At 36.2% G+C, this 18,989-nt stretch overlaps 1 protein-coding gene and 1 pseudogene across 1 annotated transcript; one reads left to right on the forward strand and one right to left on the reverse strand.

The window, feature by feature from the left end:
- Positions 1–244: 244 nt before the first annotated feature.
- LOC111389969 (trihelix transcription factor ASIL2-like) lies at positions 245–3,805 on the reverse strand. The gene is made up of 2 exons (XM_023014957.1): positions 2,627–3,805; positions 245–587 (listed from the first exon to the last, which is right to left on the reverse strand). Exons 1-2 carry the CDS (start codon positions 3,729–3,731, stop codon positions 541–543), a joined length of 1,152 nt encoding a protein of 383 aa, XP_022870725.1. The 5' UTR covers positions 3,732–3,805; the 3' UTR covers positions 245–540.
- Positions 3,806–10,094: 6,289 nt separating this feature from the next.
- On the forward strand, positions 10,095–18,946 carry LOC111389973 (annotated as a pseudogene).
- Positions 18,947–18,989: the final 43 nt, after the last annotated feature.

The following is an 18,989-nucleotide window of genomic DNA, read 5'->3' on the forward strand; positions in this document are numbered from 1 at the left end:
GTGATTAAACCAACAAAACTAACATAAAAAACCAACAGACGAATACTTCTTGTTTTGACAACATGCATGTTAACCTTAAACTTGATTTAGAGATGTAAACCGCCGAGCCATTGCCCGATTTACACCGACACTGCTCTTTTAAGATTCTGGGGTAGTGAGTGCACTCAATAAGCTTTTCTCTATACTCCCGAGAGTTAGACGGGAAGGTAGTTCCTTTCAGTTTTCGACCCTAAGGATACAAGAATTCGAAGAAGAAAACTTATCTTCAGCCCGTGATAAAAACTCGCAAGCATTTAAAAACTCGGGACAGTTATGAAGTTTAAAGACAACAACAAAGAGGATGGAACCAAAAGTATTAGCAAAGATTTACAACTAATTAAATTAATGATTCATTGCATCAAGAAAGCCCGATAGAGAAACTATACTAGACAACATGTTCGTTCCAGAATAGAACTAGATCAGCCAAGCTTCAAGCCAAAGTATCTTTGATGATAATATAAAGTAACCAGACCCGTATGTATATTCCGAGCTAACAGAAATCTAGTGGTAATCTCCAAAATGATCAATCGGCTCTTGCCAGACTGTACCTGTAACATGTACGATAAGTATTCATTAGGCAAGAATACGAGTTTGAAAGCGAAACCAAATCATCGACAAAAATTATAAACCGAAATGTATGGAATATAAGTGACATGAGCGCTTGTAAACATGATGTCTCTAATAGCCAGAAAACAAAAACATAAATAAGAACATTAAAAATATTAATGTGAAACCTCTGCAATCAAAGCATTCCAAACTGCACGTAAATGAAAATCAGAATGCAGCTGTCGACTAAATTCGGACAAAGAAACACAGTAAAAAAAAATTGCAAGCGCAATTCTCAGTTAACAACATGCTTTATAACCATTTGACAGGGGGAAAAAAAATATTCACACGTCCCTGACAGCACGAAGTTCATTAGGCATCATGATATTCCATCATCATGCATTAATGCATAGTTCTACAGATATCACTTTGACATAGAATGTAAAATAATGTTTAACTACTTAAGAAGATGGAATAGTTTATGTTTAAATTAATTGAGAAAAACCTTCAATTAAGTAGACTTAAAATGCTAGAATGTATCAGTAGCATGAAAAAAATGATGAACTGTAAAGCTCAAACCAGAATAAGGCTAGGTTAGCAAAGAATGCTTGAGAAACCAAAAACTTGTACTTTTGATGTCTTCAAACATAAATTTACAGATCAAATTCAATATGGTTCCTGCAACTAAAGAAGATTTTGTCCAAACAAGTACTATGGGGTACCAGAACACAAAATTGGTATTACCCTACTTTCCACGAGAGACTTCAAATATTAGAGTTGTAATCACATTTGAAGCCAAATCCAAATCCAAATAGCGTTAAAAAGAGATTTTTGGCAGTTTATTTTTGCAGTTATGTCTAAAATGGTGTGGAGAATATTACTTAGAAGAGACTTTGGATGGGAAAATGGCTTGGAATGAAAAGCATAAATAATTCTATTGTAAAATGACATCCATAGAGATATATGTCAATGAGATTACATGCTCCAATAGATTTTCTAACTAATAATTTTTTGGGGGACAAAAAGAGTTTTGAACCCTGTCAAGAGTTTTATTAAATATAATGCAGGCAGGGATGCAAGTTTTTAAAAACTTTGCAAGCTGCCTGTACCAGATTTTGTTGGAGACTTCGAGCAAATAGTTGGCTGATTATTTTATGTACATAGTCACGGGAGAATTTTATATATATGTTTAGAAACAAATGTAGGTCATTGGATCAAATGAATCCTGACCATACATTCTAGATGGAACGTTTGTAATCTCATGATTTTCAAGTTGTAGGGAGCTATATGTAAACTCAAGCATTTCCCAAACTCTCTTGTGCTCTCTAGCCTTAGTTTTTTTTTTGGCTGTGTTAATGCTTTACGAATACGCTAGTAACAAAGGCTCACTTAGGGCAGAAAACTGTGATATTCAAAATGCTGCATGTTGCTTGAAATTTACAAGTCCGTCACAGTACACTTCAAATAAGTAGACTTAACAAAAATGCGGAGTAAATTAAGATCAACCATAATAACCATGCACTATAATGCTCATTTTAATTTGGCTATAACTGAATTCATAAATAATCTCTGATTTTAATAACAAGACAACCTGGTATAGATATTAAAACTATCATCTCAAGATGGCACCATTCCACGCCAAGCACATTACAAAGAAGAAGAAAAGGCAGAAATGCAAGTTCAAAGCCACACTCCAATAAAACTTACTGCATAAAAATGAAAGTTAAGAGAAACCCCTAAGATTGTGACAGATCAGTTAATAATGGCTGTACACATGATTCCAACATTGTCCAAGAAACAAATGGCAATGCACACATCAGAAATATGCATTCAAAATTCATCAAAAGTGAAGACATGCAATTCGTTAAGATACGACACACTACTGCCAGCAATTAGCACCACTAAATCCAGATTCACAGGCCACCAACATTCACAGGACGTAGTAAAAGTGTACTACATTTACATAGTAATCCCATAATCAGTTAATCACATATATTCGTCAATATAAAAAACCAAATTCTTCATCGACTTTAAGACTTACGATTTCGTGAATTGTTCTTCAAGCGCTTTAGTTTCTGGACCGGGACCTGAGAGTCCATGAAAAGTTTCATTCTTTGAATCTCCAAATCCTTGGCAAACTGCATTCTTTGCTTCTCCAAATCCACCATCTGCTGCTGCTTGGCAACCTCCACTTTCTCGTATATCTCCCCTAACCTTGTTATGGCCTTGGCTAACCTCCTATACCCCTCGCCTACCGACCCATCCCCCTCCTCAATCGGTCTCCTCCTTTTCCTCCCTGCCACGGGCGGCAGCTGCCCGAGCCATGTTTCATTCTCATTCTCGTCCTCTTCCTCCTCTTCATTGGCCTCAACTGCTGCAGCTGCCGCAGCCATTACAGAGAAGTTCCTCTCGGTCAAATTCCCATTCCCTGGCCTTTTTGACCTCGGCCCCACTGGCACCGACCATGGAACCTTCGGTAGAGGACTAATCGAATCTGTCGAACTTTTCCGGTACTGGGTCATTGTAGTGTTCGTCGGCGGTGGCGAGGGAGAAACTTCTGGCGATAGAGAAACTCTCCGACGAAGTTTTTTCTTATGAACATTGCTGGGGATGCTATTAGCCTTCGAGAAGGTATCACCGATGAGGGAATCGAGGCTGTCGAAGTGAGGCCACGTGGAGGCGTACTGGCCTTTGGATTGAACTACCTTAGTCTTCTCGATCTTGTACTTCTTCTTGACGGTGTCAACGCGATTCTTACACTGAACGTCGGTGCGGTGGAGCTTCTTCGTGTGGGCGTGGAGGGCGTTGACGGCATCGGCTACCTCTTGCCAGTGCTTCTGCCGGAGGTTACCACGGTTAAGCTCCAGGTAGTGAGACCCCCATGCCTCAATCAGCGTCTGGGTTGCCTCCTCCGACCAGCAATCCTCCCGGACGGGGAACGACGGGGTCCGGGCAGAGGTGGGACACTCTGATTTCGGAGCCTCCGGTGGAGACTCGGTTTTGGTAGTGACTGGCGGAAGAGGAGATGGAGGCACTCCGTCGTTATCGTCGTCGGTCATGGAATCGGTGGAGTGGTGGAGAAACGGTGAACGGTTGGGGGAGGTGGTGGTGGAGAGCGGCGGCGAAGCGGTGGAGGAACGTGACATGTGGGACACTCGGTAGGCGCGCCGACGAACGGTATTTTTTAAAAAAAAAATTTGGGCTTTGACAAATTTAAACGGGCTTTTGAAAAACAATTTTGTGGAAATTACATAAATACAAGGTTTAAACATCACAATTCAAACATCTGAGCCAGAATTTCATTATGCAACAATCAGGTATTGATTTAATAATTTAAATATTAATTTCTTCCAATTCAATTTCCCAAACCCTAATTTCACGTTTTGTTTTCTCTCTTTACCATCTCCATACTCTGCATTCTCTCGATCATGAAACATCATCGTCTCCATCGTCGGCGACGATTCACGAGGACGACGGTGATCACGACAGAGGCGACGCTCAAAAGCATCCTCACGGGTGGCTATTCTATTGGTTTTCTCTCTCTTCTCCTCTGCTTCGCGACCACGAATAGGGTTACAGTCGATCTAGGTTGGTTACAACTTACAAGCAGTAGTGGTGGATTTAACCGGTGGTGGTGTGTGCACCTGTGTGGTGGTATTACTGTTTGCAGTTTGGTGACGGTAGTGTTGCAAAAATGGTGGTGGCAACGGCGACGATCTTCAACTGTGAATTTGATTTTTGTAGTGGGTGTGGAATAGTTTTAGGGTTTGTGTTGCTAGTGGTAATGGTGCTGGCTGTGGGCGTGAGGTTGCGGTGGTGATGTGTTTGGTTGGCGATGGATTTGGATGGTGTGTTGTGCAATGGCGATGTCTCGTATGGTGGTGGACTCTGTACAGCGTGAATATGGGTGCGGTGGTGGCGTTTGTGGTCGGCTTTCTTGGTCAATGTTTTGTTGGAGGTTGTGGTGGTGTGGTGAAGGATACGGTGGCGGTTTTTGTTGGTGATTTGGTTTAGACGGCGATGGTGTGGTTCAGATGGCAATGGTGGTGGGTTTGGTGGTGAAGTATTTGTGACCATGTACTGAGGTGGATCGAGATCGGTGTTTAGTGTCTGTGACCGACAATTAATCTGTAATCTTGAAATTCGATCATTTTATGACTAAAAAATAATTTGTGACTATCAAATTCAAAAATACGTGACCTGTGACTTATAATATTTTGGATTTATAATTATTTGTGACCTATAGTTGTAACTCGTGACCTATAATTTTTTAGATTTGTGACCAATGACATAAATTGTAACCTATAAAATTAATGAATAAATTGTGATTCGTGACCACGAAATAATCTGTGACTTATCAAAGTTTTGATTAGTGATCTCGAAATAATTTGTGACCAATTAAGTTAAAGATATATGACCAAGAAATAAATCTGTGACCTATAAATGTGTACACGTAATTATTAATTGTATAATTGTAATTTTATTATATTTGATTAATAAATATTTTTAATTAATTAGATAAAAACCTGATTTTTACATTAGTTAAACTTTAAACGTGGTTTTTAAACTGTGCATAGTTAATACATGGTTTATGAATTTTTCCCAACAATTTTTCTAGTTGTAAAAAAGCATAAATGTAAAAAACCAGTATTCTAAAACACGTAATTTGGAGGTCAAGCTATGAGCTACACGAGCTTAGATGAGACTTAGGCATAAATAAGCGTAAAAAATGTGTTTTCTTATTTTAATATTTTTTTAATTTTTAATAAATCAAAAAATTATTTAATAATTAAAAATAATACTTACTAAACATTTAAAACAGATTTATAGGAACGTTATACATTTCTTCAAAGTTTTCAACAAAAATATTAGTTTCAAATTTAAATACAAAATACTAAATAGATAGTAAAGGAATTTAAAACTTATCTAACTCTTTATCGAACTCCAATTCAATATCATCTTTTTCATCTAATTCATCATTCCTGTCTTCCGATACAAGTGGTTTGTTTTAAATTAGGGCAAAATGAAGAAATTAGCCATTGATAATTTTTTTAACAACACAAAATTTTAAAAAAAAAATTAAAAAATTGATGAGAATGCTTACATAATTGCACCTAGGCGCGCTTTAACGATCAGCGGTTACCGTTGACCACTAAATAAGGCGTCAAGCCACTTGACTTGGCTTTTTGGCCAAGCATCACGCCTAGGCAACGTTTAGGCACACCTTGGTGGCAGCCTTTTAGAACATTGCCAAAAATAGTCACATCCAGTCGATCTTTTTTTTTTTTTTTTTTTTTTTTTTTTTTCCTTTTTTTGCTTTTTTTTCATTTTGGTTCCTCTTTTGTGTATGTTAGTCTACTAAGGCATTTAGAATGACTGTTAAATTTTGTGCTGCTAGCAGGCTGGTTCAACTTTGTGTCCAAAAAAGTTTGGAACACACAGACAAACTGTGCAACTCAATGAAATAAAACAAAACCAGTTTTTTTTTTCTTTTTTTTTTTGCCATTCTTTAAGTGGATGTTGCCATGTGTATTCTGTGAAAATTCTAGCAGAGAATTTTTGTACATATAGCACTTCTGTTTAAAAAATTTATTGAATATTTTTCATGGATTTTGTATTTTTGTCCAATCCGGGAACAACATAGGTAGTGGGTTTTCGGAGGGAAGTATGCAAATCGAATTGTATTGTGTTCTTTTAACACTTTAGTAGTAATATATCTAAGGTTTAAAACACATTAATATGTAAGTCACCTTAGTCTTATTGTTCGTTTATTAGTCAAAATGATCATATACATCAAGTTATGTCTCGATCGGATTATCAAGGAGTTTGTAATAAGATCGAATAAATCGTAAATTTACAAGTATTCGTAAAGTGTCAAGTCGGGTCCTTCTCAATATACTTCAATAAGATTCTCCAACTATGAATTTTAAATAATTGTAGAAATATGAAGAGCATTTGGATAATACATGACGAAAATCGATATATCTAATACTACTATCTTCAAAGGGGTAAAAACATGTAACAAAGCCTTCTTAGTAATAGAATGTCTCATACCATAATGGATCTTCAATGACATTGACCAAACTTTCAATAACGTCCTCAATTTGGACGGGGGAACAGTTGTCATCCTATTATGATTCTCAGGAAAAATCTGTTGTACAGAAAAATAATGTACAGAACTCTTACACACATCGACATGGGGTGGACCCTATGTGAATTAAAATATTGCAAAAAATAACCCACCCACCCCTGCATGTGTATTCTATACAACTACTTTAAAGGATTTTTCTGTACATGTAGGGGGTTTGCTCCGAGAAGGATGTTAGTTTAACATTAATCATTAGAGGGTTTCAATTTATTCTTTTCGATGAATTAGATCAAAATCATTTTGTATATTAAAAAGAGGTTGGCCTCTTTGATTCTTGCATGTGCACATTGAATCCATTATCTCCTTTGTCAACAAATTGACACTAACTCAACGAAGTAGTGTCACCTATTACCTCAAGTCCTTGTAAACGCATAAAATTGCACGTGTTCCCCATGAGTGCAATGAAATCATTGTAGTTGGCACCCAATGCCATCTCGGATACTCAACCCATCTCAAAACAATCGAAGTGATATACCATAAAGCAAGCCATTAAGCCTATAAGTGAAACGAATAGATGAGTGCAATTCATGCCGATCTTCCCAATTAAGACATGACTAGGGGAGCTTTGTACGCGTAAATTGAACTAATATTCGAAAATCTCAAACACACGTGACTAGGGAAGCTTTGTGTGCGCAAATTGAACTAATATTCGAAAATCTCAAACACATCATGTGTTCCCTAAAAGTGCATGCCGCAAGTGCATGGATCGCATTCTAGTAATAAAGTTGACCTCTTGAGTTCGGGTTGTCAACCCTCGAGAAATGTATACTTTCGATTACACAACTTTAATTAATTTAATTCTAACAATAAAAATAAACAAACACACAATAAAGATTTAATTTTTGAATATAAGAAAAATTAACTAAACATCTACAAAATAAGAAAATAAAAAAATCTTGAGAGATTTCAGAAGCAAACGTGGTTGGGATTTATGGTTTCACTAAAACTGTCACCTAATTAATTTCTCCACGAGTTAATTAACAAGCTACTCATTTACAATGTTAGACTCGATTTTTCAATTTTAGTCAATTACCCATCTCAAGGGAAATTAACCATAATTGATATGCTTTACCCACAATGTCTCTATGTTGATAAAAACGCAAGCAATTGCATTAAATTGTAGTGAAAAGAACTCAATTGGTTACCTAGGGCTAGGAGCATATTTCTATATCCTAAAACAACCTAGGTATTAATTACTTTGGTCTAGAAAGCAAAAACATCTCTCAATATTGCACAAACCACCTAACACAATCATCTATTCGCCAAACAAATTATGAAAATGTAAACACAATAAAAAAACGCACAAGAACAATGGCACCTTAGCATTAAATGGTAAATATATTGATATTAACGAAACTTACGTTAAGTTACGTCATAAATCCCAACTATAAACCCTTAGCCCATTATCAAATAAGTGTAGAACATGGAGAATGTGATGAAATCCATTACACAATAAAGGAGCTAATGAAAAGCTACAAAATGAAAGAATAAACCCTTCTCTTAAATGTATTCTTGAAGAAAAATGGGGTTGAAATCTTAAATCTTCCCTTGAATTTCAAAATCTTGGTTTTCTCATTTTCCCCTTTCTTCCTTGTCTCATCAAGGTTAGGGTTTATCCAAGATGAAGAATGAATGGTGAGAAAGGGTGAAAGGGGTATTTAAAAAGGATAAAAATTGTCCCAGCCAAATTGCAAGAAGAGCCCCTGAAAAAATTAAAATATACACACAGGTCCTAATTTTCAACCTAAAGCATGTGCCTTAGCCCTTGCTCTCAGTTGTCCAAAATTGGGGCTAAGCCTTGTGCCTTAGCTTTTTTTTCCTTCTCTTCAATTTGGTCCCCAAAGAATTGCACTTCAAGTCCTCCAACTTTGGTTTCATCCAATTTAGTCCTTAATTTTTGAATTCCTTTTCAATCAAGTCCTTCATAATTTGCAACTTGAGTCCTTGAACTTTCTGACTTGCACATTTTAGTCCCCAAAGTCATATTTTTGCCCCTTTTGGGTCTTTTTTTTGCCCTTTAGCCTTCTTCTCTTTCAATTTGAAATTTTAGCCTGCAAACACCATAATTACACAATTATGTATTGGAATCCACTCAATTACATCAATAATTAACTCATTAAACTGCCTAATAAGTGTGTAAAAACACACTTATCATCATGCAAAGATTATATTACAGGAGGCAAATGTAGATGATTCACAGACTCTTACTCTTTACAAGTTTATGGACACATCTTAATCTTAATTCTTAACTGCATGCATCATCTAACTATTGTGAGCATCGGTTTGCACCTAATTATTCTAAAGGCAAACATTCATCACCTTCTACAAATGGTTAAATGGTTCAAGTTCGAGGTATTCTCTAAATTTTTACTTAATAAAAACTTAGTTCCTTGAACAATTCGGGTTCTTCACCTTCAAGAAAGTTTTCGAGTTTTGCTTCATAGTTTTTCTTCTCCTTTAGCAATATATTCAAGTGTGTGTTTACATGTGTTGCGAAAATGTCTTGGGTGTGAGGACTAGGGCTCATACCTCAATCACCTATATATATATATATAAGAAAGGAAAGAAGACGATGATTATGACTTGAAATTTAACCCTTGTTTGGTAACCATTCTTTCAAAACTCATTTTTTTCTCATACTCATTTTCAACCCTACATTATCACAATAAAATATTCTTCACATAAATCTTTTTTTTTTTTTTTTTTAATTTTTTAACAACACATTCTCAAAAAGAAATTACTATTAAAACTCATTCTTCCCAAATAATGATTGTAAAGCGGGGGACTTAATTTCAAAAAATTAAAAACTAACTGGGTGATTTGATTCAAGTGAATTGGCTTCTCATCCAATGTTCATGATTAATTTCGCAAGATCGAACAATGTCAATAAATCAAGTTCTTGTTGCGAATATCTCATAAAGTTACTTTACAAATAATATGTTATTGCCAAAAATCAAAACTATCAACCGGAGTGAAAGTTATCATTGTGTAAATTTGATCACTTAATTGATTCTTTTCAATTTTTAAACCACCTTCACCATTTCCAACACACTTGCCCTAATCTAGGGAATCATCTCACTTTTAACTCGTTTTCAGATTATGTCCCCCGTAATGAGAAGGGGGAAAAAGTTCATCATATGAATACCCCCACTCCTACTCTCTCTCCCCTTGCTTGTAGATAAATTAATTTGACATAAAATAAAATAAAAAATGAAAGAAAGAAAGAAAAAAGGGGGGAAAATAATTAAAAAAAAATCTTACTTTAGAATTAGAATGTATGAAAATGAAATAAAATGGCCATTCCATGTATTTTCTCAAAATACAAGACCAATCAACACGAATGCAGATCTTCCAAATTAACATGACAACTGACACCACTCCCACGATTAACGACCACCTGTCGGAGGCCATCCTTTCCAACATAATCGTCGTCGTGTCGGATATTCGCAGCCGCAACTCAGTCGCCTTAGTCTGCCACAAATGGCTCTTCTTAGAATGCGCCACCCGCACTATCCTCACCCTCTGTGGCAACATCCGACAACTCTACATGGTCCCTACTTCCTTCCGATCTATACCCCACCTCGATTTATCCATGCTCTCTCCCTGGGGCTACTCCTTCACCTCCTCCTCAGCCGACCACGCAATAATCGCCCACCTCCTTCGCCACGCCTTCCCCGCCTTTACTTCCCTCACTCTCTACGCTCGCAATTCATCGACTTTACAGCTACTGGCTCCATTGTGGCCTAATTTGAAGCAAGTGAAGCTCGTGAGATGGCATCAAAGGCCTCAATTAGCCACCACTGGTGAAGAATTCGAGATTTTGTTTCAAAAGTGTAAGAGCCTCTGCTCTCTTGATCTTTCGTTGTTTTATTGCTGGGCTGATGATGTTCATTTGGCTCTAAAATCAAACCCATTAATTTCATCGAACCTCACTTGCTTGAATCTATTTAACCCATCATTTTCTAAGGGGTTTAAGTCTGATGAGATTAGGGAAATGGGTAATTGGCACAAAACGTCCTTACCTTTCAAGTCTATTGTGGAAAACGTCCCTACCTTTCATTTTTTGGCATTTTTGCCCTCATTTCAACCTTTCTTTGCGCTGGACGTCCTTCCGTCCATATTCCGTCAGTTTTTCCGTTAATTAAAGGGTAATTGGCACAAAACGTCCCTACCTTTCAAGTCTATTGTGGAAAACGTCCCTACCTTTCATTTTTTGACATTTTTGCCCTCATTTCAACATTTCTTTGCGCTGGACGTCCTTCCGTCCATATTCCATCAGTTTTTCCGTTAATTAAATACAAAAATACCTTTTTCTTTCCATAAACAAGGGTAAAATTGTCCTCACCCATTTCACCCCTTTTTCCCACCATCAACTTAGTCCATAAGTAACAGTAGCAGCAACATGAATCTGAAAATACTTTAAATGATTAAGTTAAATAAAGAAAAAATATCGTGAACACATTATATTTCACAATTCCACAACTACTGTTGCTGTCATCTTGTGTCACTGAAAAATTTTAGAAAGACATATTAAATGGGTAGTCAATTTATAATGAGCCAAAATGGTGAATGGCTCTTTTTGGCTCAATGGAGAAGATGAATGGCTCATTTTAAATTGACTCATTATAAATTGACTACCCATTTAATATGTCTTTCTAAATTTTTCCAGTGACACAAGATGACAGCAACAGTAGTTGTGGAATTGTGAAATATAATGTGTTCACGATATTTTTTCTTTATTTAACTTAATCATTTAAAGTATTTTCAGATTCATGTTACTACTACTGTTACTTATGGACTAAGTTGATGGCGGGAAAAAAGGGTGAAGTGGGTGAGGACAATTTTACCCTTGTTTATGGAAAGAAAAAGATATTTTTGTATTTAATTAACGGAAAAACTGACGGAATATGGACGGAAGGACGTCCAGCGCAAAGAAAGGTTGAAATGAGGGCAAAAATGCCAAAAAATGAAAGGTAGGGACGTTTTGTGCCAATTACCCGAATGTTTAACGGAAAAACTGACGGAATATGGACGGAAGGACGTCCAGCGCAAAGAAATGTTGAAATGAGGGCAAAATGCCAAAAAATGAAAGTTAGGGACGTTTTGTGCCAATTACCCTTAGGGAAATCACTAGGGTTAATCCCAGTTTGAAGGAATTTCGAGCTGCGTGTATCTTTGATCCAAGGTACACTAGGTATGTTGGAGATGATGGCCTTGTTTCTATAGCAATGAATTGTCCTAAACTAGCAATTCTTTATTTAGCTGATACATCGGCCTTATCGAATTTGAGGAGGGATCCCGAACGCGAGGGGTTTACGTAAGAAGATGCGAGAATTAGTATACTGACTTTGATTGAAGTTTTTTTTGGGCTTCCATTGCTGGAAGAGCTTGCTTTGGATTTTGGTAACAATGTTAGGGATAGTGGTCCTACATTAGAGGTGCTCCATCCAAAATGCCCCAAGTTGAAGCAATTAAAGTTGGGGCAGTTTCATGGGATTTTTGTGCGGGGTAAGTCAAGGTTAGATGGAGTAGCTTTATGTGAAAACTCAAGTCTTTGTCAATTAGGAATGTGGGCGACTTGGATGATATGGGATTGATTTCCATTGCTCAGGGGTGTTGTAGATTGTCCAAGTTTGAAATTCAGGGTTACAAGAAGATCACGATGAGAGGAATGAGAACTTGTGTGCATCTGCTTCAACAAACATTGGTGGAGGTTAATATCTCCTGTTGAGAGTTGTTGTTCAACATCAATAAATCAATGGAAGTGGAAGTTGGAATGAAATTGAAAATGGTGGCCTCGAGTGTGGCATAGGCATATAACCTTACAGTCGCACAAGGACCTACCGAAACTTAGAGGTCCGATTTGAGTTTAACCATGCGACCGCATGGATTTGTACCATGCGATCGCATGGTACAAAAAATTCGACCACTTGAGGTTGGTTTTTGGCCGTTATAAGTTCAATTTTGGTGACTTTTGGCTTATATTTTGATACCATTTCGTGAATATGGCGTATGCCTATAGATATTGGATCCATGTTGAAGGTAAACACATTATAAAAACATCAAAGTTCCATATTACTTACAAAAATCAAAGATCAAAGTCTTTAAAAGTCATATTTATATTCATTCTTTGTGTTTTTCAAGTTTTCTAGGATTTGCACTTGTGCTTTGGTATTTAAATCCTTGCAAGGCTTGTTATAATTCTGCAAATCATTTGTCAACAACCTTCGAAGCATTTCAAATTCATAAGAGAAGGGACAAATATCGTTTGAGGACAATGATATCGTGTTCAAGCCATTCATTGATACAAGTTCGAGATTATTTTATTATTGGCGTTTTCGTTTCATATTTGTGATCTCTACTCCAAGCCGGTGAATTTTCTCCAACAATCTCAAACGATATTTCTACAATGGAAAGCGAGACAACGTTGGCGACAATCAAACTCATGAATCAAAACTTGGTGCGGTTAGATCGATTCGATGGAACGAATTATACTCGATGGAAAGACAAAGTGAAATTTCTTCTCACTGCACTAAAGATCTTCTACATCCTAAATCTAGAATTGGTGCCACTACCGGAACCAACAAATGGAGAAACCGAAGCGATGAGGAATGAAAGACAAAAGCGCCAAGAAGATGAGTTAATAGGCCGCGGTCACATCCATGACTTATATACAAACACAACTTCAGCAAAGGAAATTTGGGATGCGCTAGAAAATAAGTACAAAGCGGAAGAAGAAAGTACAAAGAAATTTTTAATTTCTAAGTATTTTGATTTTAAATTTTTAGAGAATATTTCCTTACATGAAATGCAAGTAATTGTCAATAAGTTGAAGGCAGTAAAAATTGAATTACCGGAGACCTTTCAAGTAGGGGCTATAATTGCCAAACTTCCCAGAACTTGGAAAGGATATCGGAAGAAAATAATGCATAATTACAAAGATTATTCTTTGGAACAACTGCAAAAACATCTTCAAATTGAGGAAGTCGAGAATACATGATAAAAGTGAATCTCATGAGGGCACTTTCAAAGTAAATGCTGTAGAAAATTTTGAACCGCCAACAAAATTCAACAAAAGAAAGCCTTCAAGGAACCTTAATAAGTTTAAGAAGAAAATCAAAGGAGGAACCTTTGTTTGTGGAAAATCTGGACACTACGCAAAAGATTGTAGACACCGGAAACACAACAACTCCGAGGGTAAAGTGAATTCCATCCAACAAGATAAGATTGTGGTCACCGTGAGGGAAATAAATGTAATTAAGGGAAATGTTCCTAGTTGGTGGTATGATACTTGTGCCACGATGCATGTATCATATGACAAATCTTTGTTCAAAACGTACAATGAAGTAGATGGAGACCAAGAGATCTAAATGAGTAACGAGATGCAATCCAATGTAACTGGAAAATGAAGTGTAGAAATTATCTTCACTTTTGGGAAAAATGTTACTCTCACAAATATACTACATGTTCCGGATATGAATAGGAACTTAGAGAATGGAAATCTTTTGGGAAAATCGGGCATTAAAAGTGTCTTTGAGTCCGGTAAACTTGTATTGTTACTTAACGAAAAATTTGTTGGAAAGGACGATTCATGTGAAGGAATTGTCAAACTTTGTACTGTTGACAATGAAATAAATAAAGTTGATTTTGCTTACATGATTGATTTATTTTCTTTATGGCATGCTAGATTAGATCATATAGGTAAAAGTACCATGAAACGCATGAGAAATTGTCACTTAATTTCATATGATGTAAATGATGACATGAAAAGCAAAATATGTGTAGAAGCAAAAACGGTTAAAAAGCATTATCAAAGCGTTAAGAGGACTTCTAGCATAGAATTAATTCATTCCGATATATGTGAATTGAATGACATGCTAACAAGAGGTAAAAATAGATATTTCATAACATTTATTGATGATTGCTCAAAATATACCTATGTTTATTTGATAAAACATAAATACGAGGCATCTGATTTGTTTAAGACTTATAAAAATAAAGTTGAAAATCACTTAAATAAGAAAATAAAGACTTTAAGAAGTGATAGAGGTGATGAATACTTCTCTAATGAATTTAATTTATATTGTGAACAACATTACATAATTTACCAATGTCCTGCACCTAGGACACCCGAGCAAAACGGTTTGGCTGAAAGGAAAAATAGAACTTTAGTAGAAATGACTAATGTCATGCTTATATATGCTAAGTTTCCGTTTAATTTATGGGGTGAAACTTTATTGAGTGCATGTGGGGGTGTCTTGCTTATTACAAGAACACAAATTCTAATAGGACCAAATTAGGTCCAAGAGGCATTAAATGTGCTTTTGTTAGATATGCTAATAATATCAAATCTTATAGATTGCTAAACTTGAATACCAATGTGATTATCGAATCAAGTGATGTAAAGTTCTTTGAAAATTCGTTATCATCGGATAATGAATTAAAGGAAAATATTGAAAACATCCCTAACTCAAGTGGAACACGTGATGAAATGTCTTCTAAAAATGTTGATGAATCTAGTGAACCACGAAGAAGTAAGAGAACTCAAGTTGAGAAGTCTTTGGGATCGGATGAAATTGATTCTCAACTTATCTCCTTTTACTTAGTAGAATGAAATGAATTGAATGTTGTAAGAAAATTCCTTTTGTTCTACAAGTGGAAACCGACCCTAAAACATATAAAGAAGCTATGGCTTCTCGTGATAGCATTTTTTAGAAAGATGCAAGTAAAGATGAAATGGATTCGATAATGTCTAATAAAACTTCGGAACTTGTCGATTTACCACCGAGATCCAAATCTATTCGATGTAAATGAGTATTTAGGAGGAAATATAATGTTGATGGCTCTCTAAATACTTTCAAAGCTAGATTAGTAGCTAAAAGATAACATCGATTAGGATATTATTTGCATTAGTTTCAATATATGACTTGCATGCTCATCAAATGGATGTCAAGACGGCACTGTTAAATGGGAATCTCGATGAGAAGATCTATATGGAACAACCCGAAGGGTTCATTCTACCTAAAAATAAACATAAGGTATGCAAGTTAGCAAAATCTTTATATGGTTGGAAGCAGGCATCTAAGAAATGGCATGAGAAATTTGACTTAGCTATAACATCATTCGGATTTAAACATAATAGCGTAGATAGATATTTATTTTCTAAAATGTATCATGATTATGTGACATTTATATGTTTATATCTTGACGACATGTTAATTATGAGTAATCACATGGACGGTATAAAATAAACAAAAAGGTTTCTATCTTTCATATTCAAGATGAATGATCTTGGTCAAGTGGATACCATTTTAGATATCAAAGTCACAAAGACTAGTAGGGGTTATCACCTAAATCAATCACATTATATTTAGAATGTGATAAACAAGTTCAAACACTTGAACATAAAAGAATATAGTACCCCGATTGATCCAAGTTCAAAACTTGTAAATAATGATAGAAGGGCGATTGTTCAATTAGAATATGCTAGTGCTATTGAAAGTCTTATATATGTAGTTCAATGCACATGACCGGACATAGCCTATGTCATAAGTAAATTTAGCAGGTTTACTAACAATTCGAGTAAAAATCATTGGAGGGTCATTGGGAGAATTCTTGGATACTTAAAGAAAACGAAAAACTTAGGTCTGCAATATACTAAATTTCCGGCAATATTGGAAGGATTTACCAATGCTAGTTGGATATTTAGCACGGGCGAAAGTAAATCTACCTAAGGTTGGGTGTTCACTCTAGGAGGAGGTGCTATTTCTTGGAAATCAAAAAAACAAACATGCATAACACACTCGACCATGAAATTTGAATTTGTAGCCTTATCGGATACCGGGAAAGAGGCTGAGTGGCTTAAGGATCTCTTTTATGAGCTACCTTTGAGATCGAAGAATATTTCTTCAATACCTATCATATGTGATAGTCAAGCCACATTAGTAAAAGCATACAACGAGGTATACAACAGAAAGTTTAGACACATAAGTCTTAGACATGACTATATAAGGAAGTTAATCAAGGATGGAATAATTTTCTTAAATTATGTAAGGTCAATTGAGAATTTGACGGATCCTTTGACTAAACCTCTAAACAGAGATTTAGTTGCATCTACTTCAAGTAGGATGGGATTGAAATTTCTTAACTAAAAAGGTTCACCAATGACGGCAATCCTACGTATCATTACTCAAAAGGTAATTTACAGGTTTAAAGGGTAACAATAAGTCATTCAATATGTGAATAGTTACAGCATTATTAAAAATCCACAAGAATCCTATCCTAATTAAATTAATGCTGGTTGTCACTGAAATGAGGGATGAGCTTTAAGCTCCTAATGAAGTTCAGTGCTAAAACACAAATACCTCTAAAGGTAATAAATGTACTGGAAGAACTTCACCTAAACAATCTTCAAGGTGGTGCCGCCTTAATAGAGAGTTGGAGTTTCTCTCTTAAAAGATTATTGAAAATGATAAGCGCAAGGTCATAAAAGCGCTAAGCGAGTTATGAGGAACTTGAGAATATGTGGTGCACATATGTGTGTGTTCTTACTAGTATCGTCATATGGAATAACTGGTTCAAAGTTACGGCTATCTTTAATTCCGACTTTACTTTGTAGGAATTACACTATGATTAGATTCAAATCGAAAGATATCTAATCCTTGGGCATGAGTATCATATTCTTTGAATATGAGATTTTATTGAATATTGAACAAGTAGGGGATTGTTAAGAATTGTTGTTCAACATCAATAAATCATTGGAAGTGGAAGTTAGAATGAAACTGAAAATGGTGGTCCCGAATGTGGCCTGTACGACCACACAGGCATATAACCTTGCGGTCGCATAAGGACCTACCGAAACGTAGAGGCTCGATTTGAGTTTAACCTTGCGATCGCATGGATTTGTACCATGCGACCAAAATCCGATTGTTTGAGGTCAATTTTTAGCCGTTGTAAGTTCAATTTTGGTGACTTTTGGCTTATATTTTGGTACCGTTTTGTGAATATGATGTATGTCTATATATATTGGATCCATGTTGAAGGCAAACACATTATAAAAACATTAAGGTTTTATATTACTTCCAAAAATCAAAGATCAAAGTCTTTAAAAGCCATATTCATATTTATTCTTTGTGTTCTTCAAACTTTTTAGGATTTGCACTTGTGCTTTGGTATTTAAATCCTTGCAAGGCTTGTTATAATCTTGCAAACCATTTGCCAACAACCTTCGAAGCATATCAAATTCATAGGAGAAGGGGAAAATATCGTTTGGAGACAACGATATCGTGTTCAAAACATTCATTGATACAAGTTTGAGATTATCTTGTTATTGGCGTTTCCGGTTCATATTTTGTAATCTGTACTCCAATCCGATGAATTTTCTCCAACATCTCCTGCTGCAAAAATCTTGGTCCAGCGTCTTCGTTGAAAGCATTGGTGCCAATACAGAATCAGATTCAGAGGCTTCCTATCGATTGTGTTTGGGATTGGACTGATCTGAATTGCTATTATACCATGGTGGATATCACTTAGAATCTCTACGACATGTGCGAGAATTCATACGATCTGAATTGTTCTTATGCCGTGGTGGATGTCAATAACAACGGCAATGGATTTGGCAAAAAGACATGGGATGGGCTGCAATCTCTTTCACTTTGGACAGCTTTTGACTCCTCTATCATTTGCAGGACTACAGAATTGTCCCAATCTGGAGGAAATACGGATCAAGGTTGAAGGAGATTGTAGGGGAATGTCAATGCCCTTTGAACATGGATTTGGATTGAGATTTCTTGGAAATTACCTAAGTCTATCAAAGATGCACTTGGATTGCAGGGAAGTCATTGGCTATGCGCTCACTGCGCCTTCTGGGCAGATCGATTTGGGCTTTTGGGAACGGTTTTATGTCTTAGGTATCAGAGATTTGAGTCTCACAGAACTTCATTACTGGCCTCCCCATGATAGGGATATTAACCAAAGGAGACTCTCTTCCGGCAGCCATATTACTCCAAGAATGCTTTACACTTAGGAAGCTTTTTATACATGGGATGGCTCACGAACATTTCATGATGTTACTACCAAGAATCCCAGGCCTAAGAGATGTCCAATTGAGAGAAGACTATTATCCAGCACCAGAGTGATATGAGCACAGAGATGAGGTCAGACTCGTGCAGTCGGTTTGAGGCTACTCTAAATAGGCGCCAGATTCCCGATTGATGCAAAGGACATCCTGTCCAGTTTTCTGTTATTTTGCTTCACC

Source organism: Olea europaea, unplaced genomic scaffold (genome assembly GCF_002742605.1).
Source record: "Olea europaea var. sylvestris unplaced genomic scaffold, O_europaea_v1 scaffold636, whole genome shotgun sequence".
Taxonomy (NCBI): domain Eukaryota; kingdom Viridiplantae; phylum Streptophyta; class Magnoliopsida; order Lamiales; family Oleaceae; genus Olea; species Olea europaea.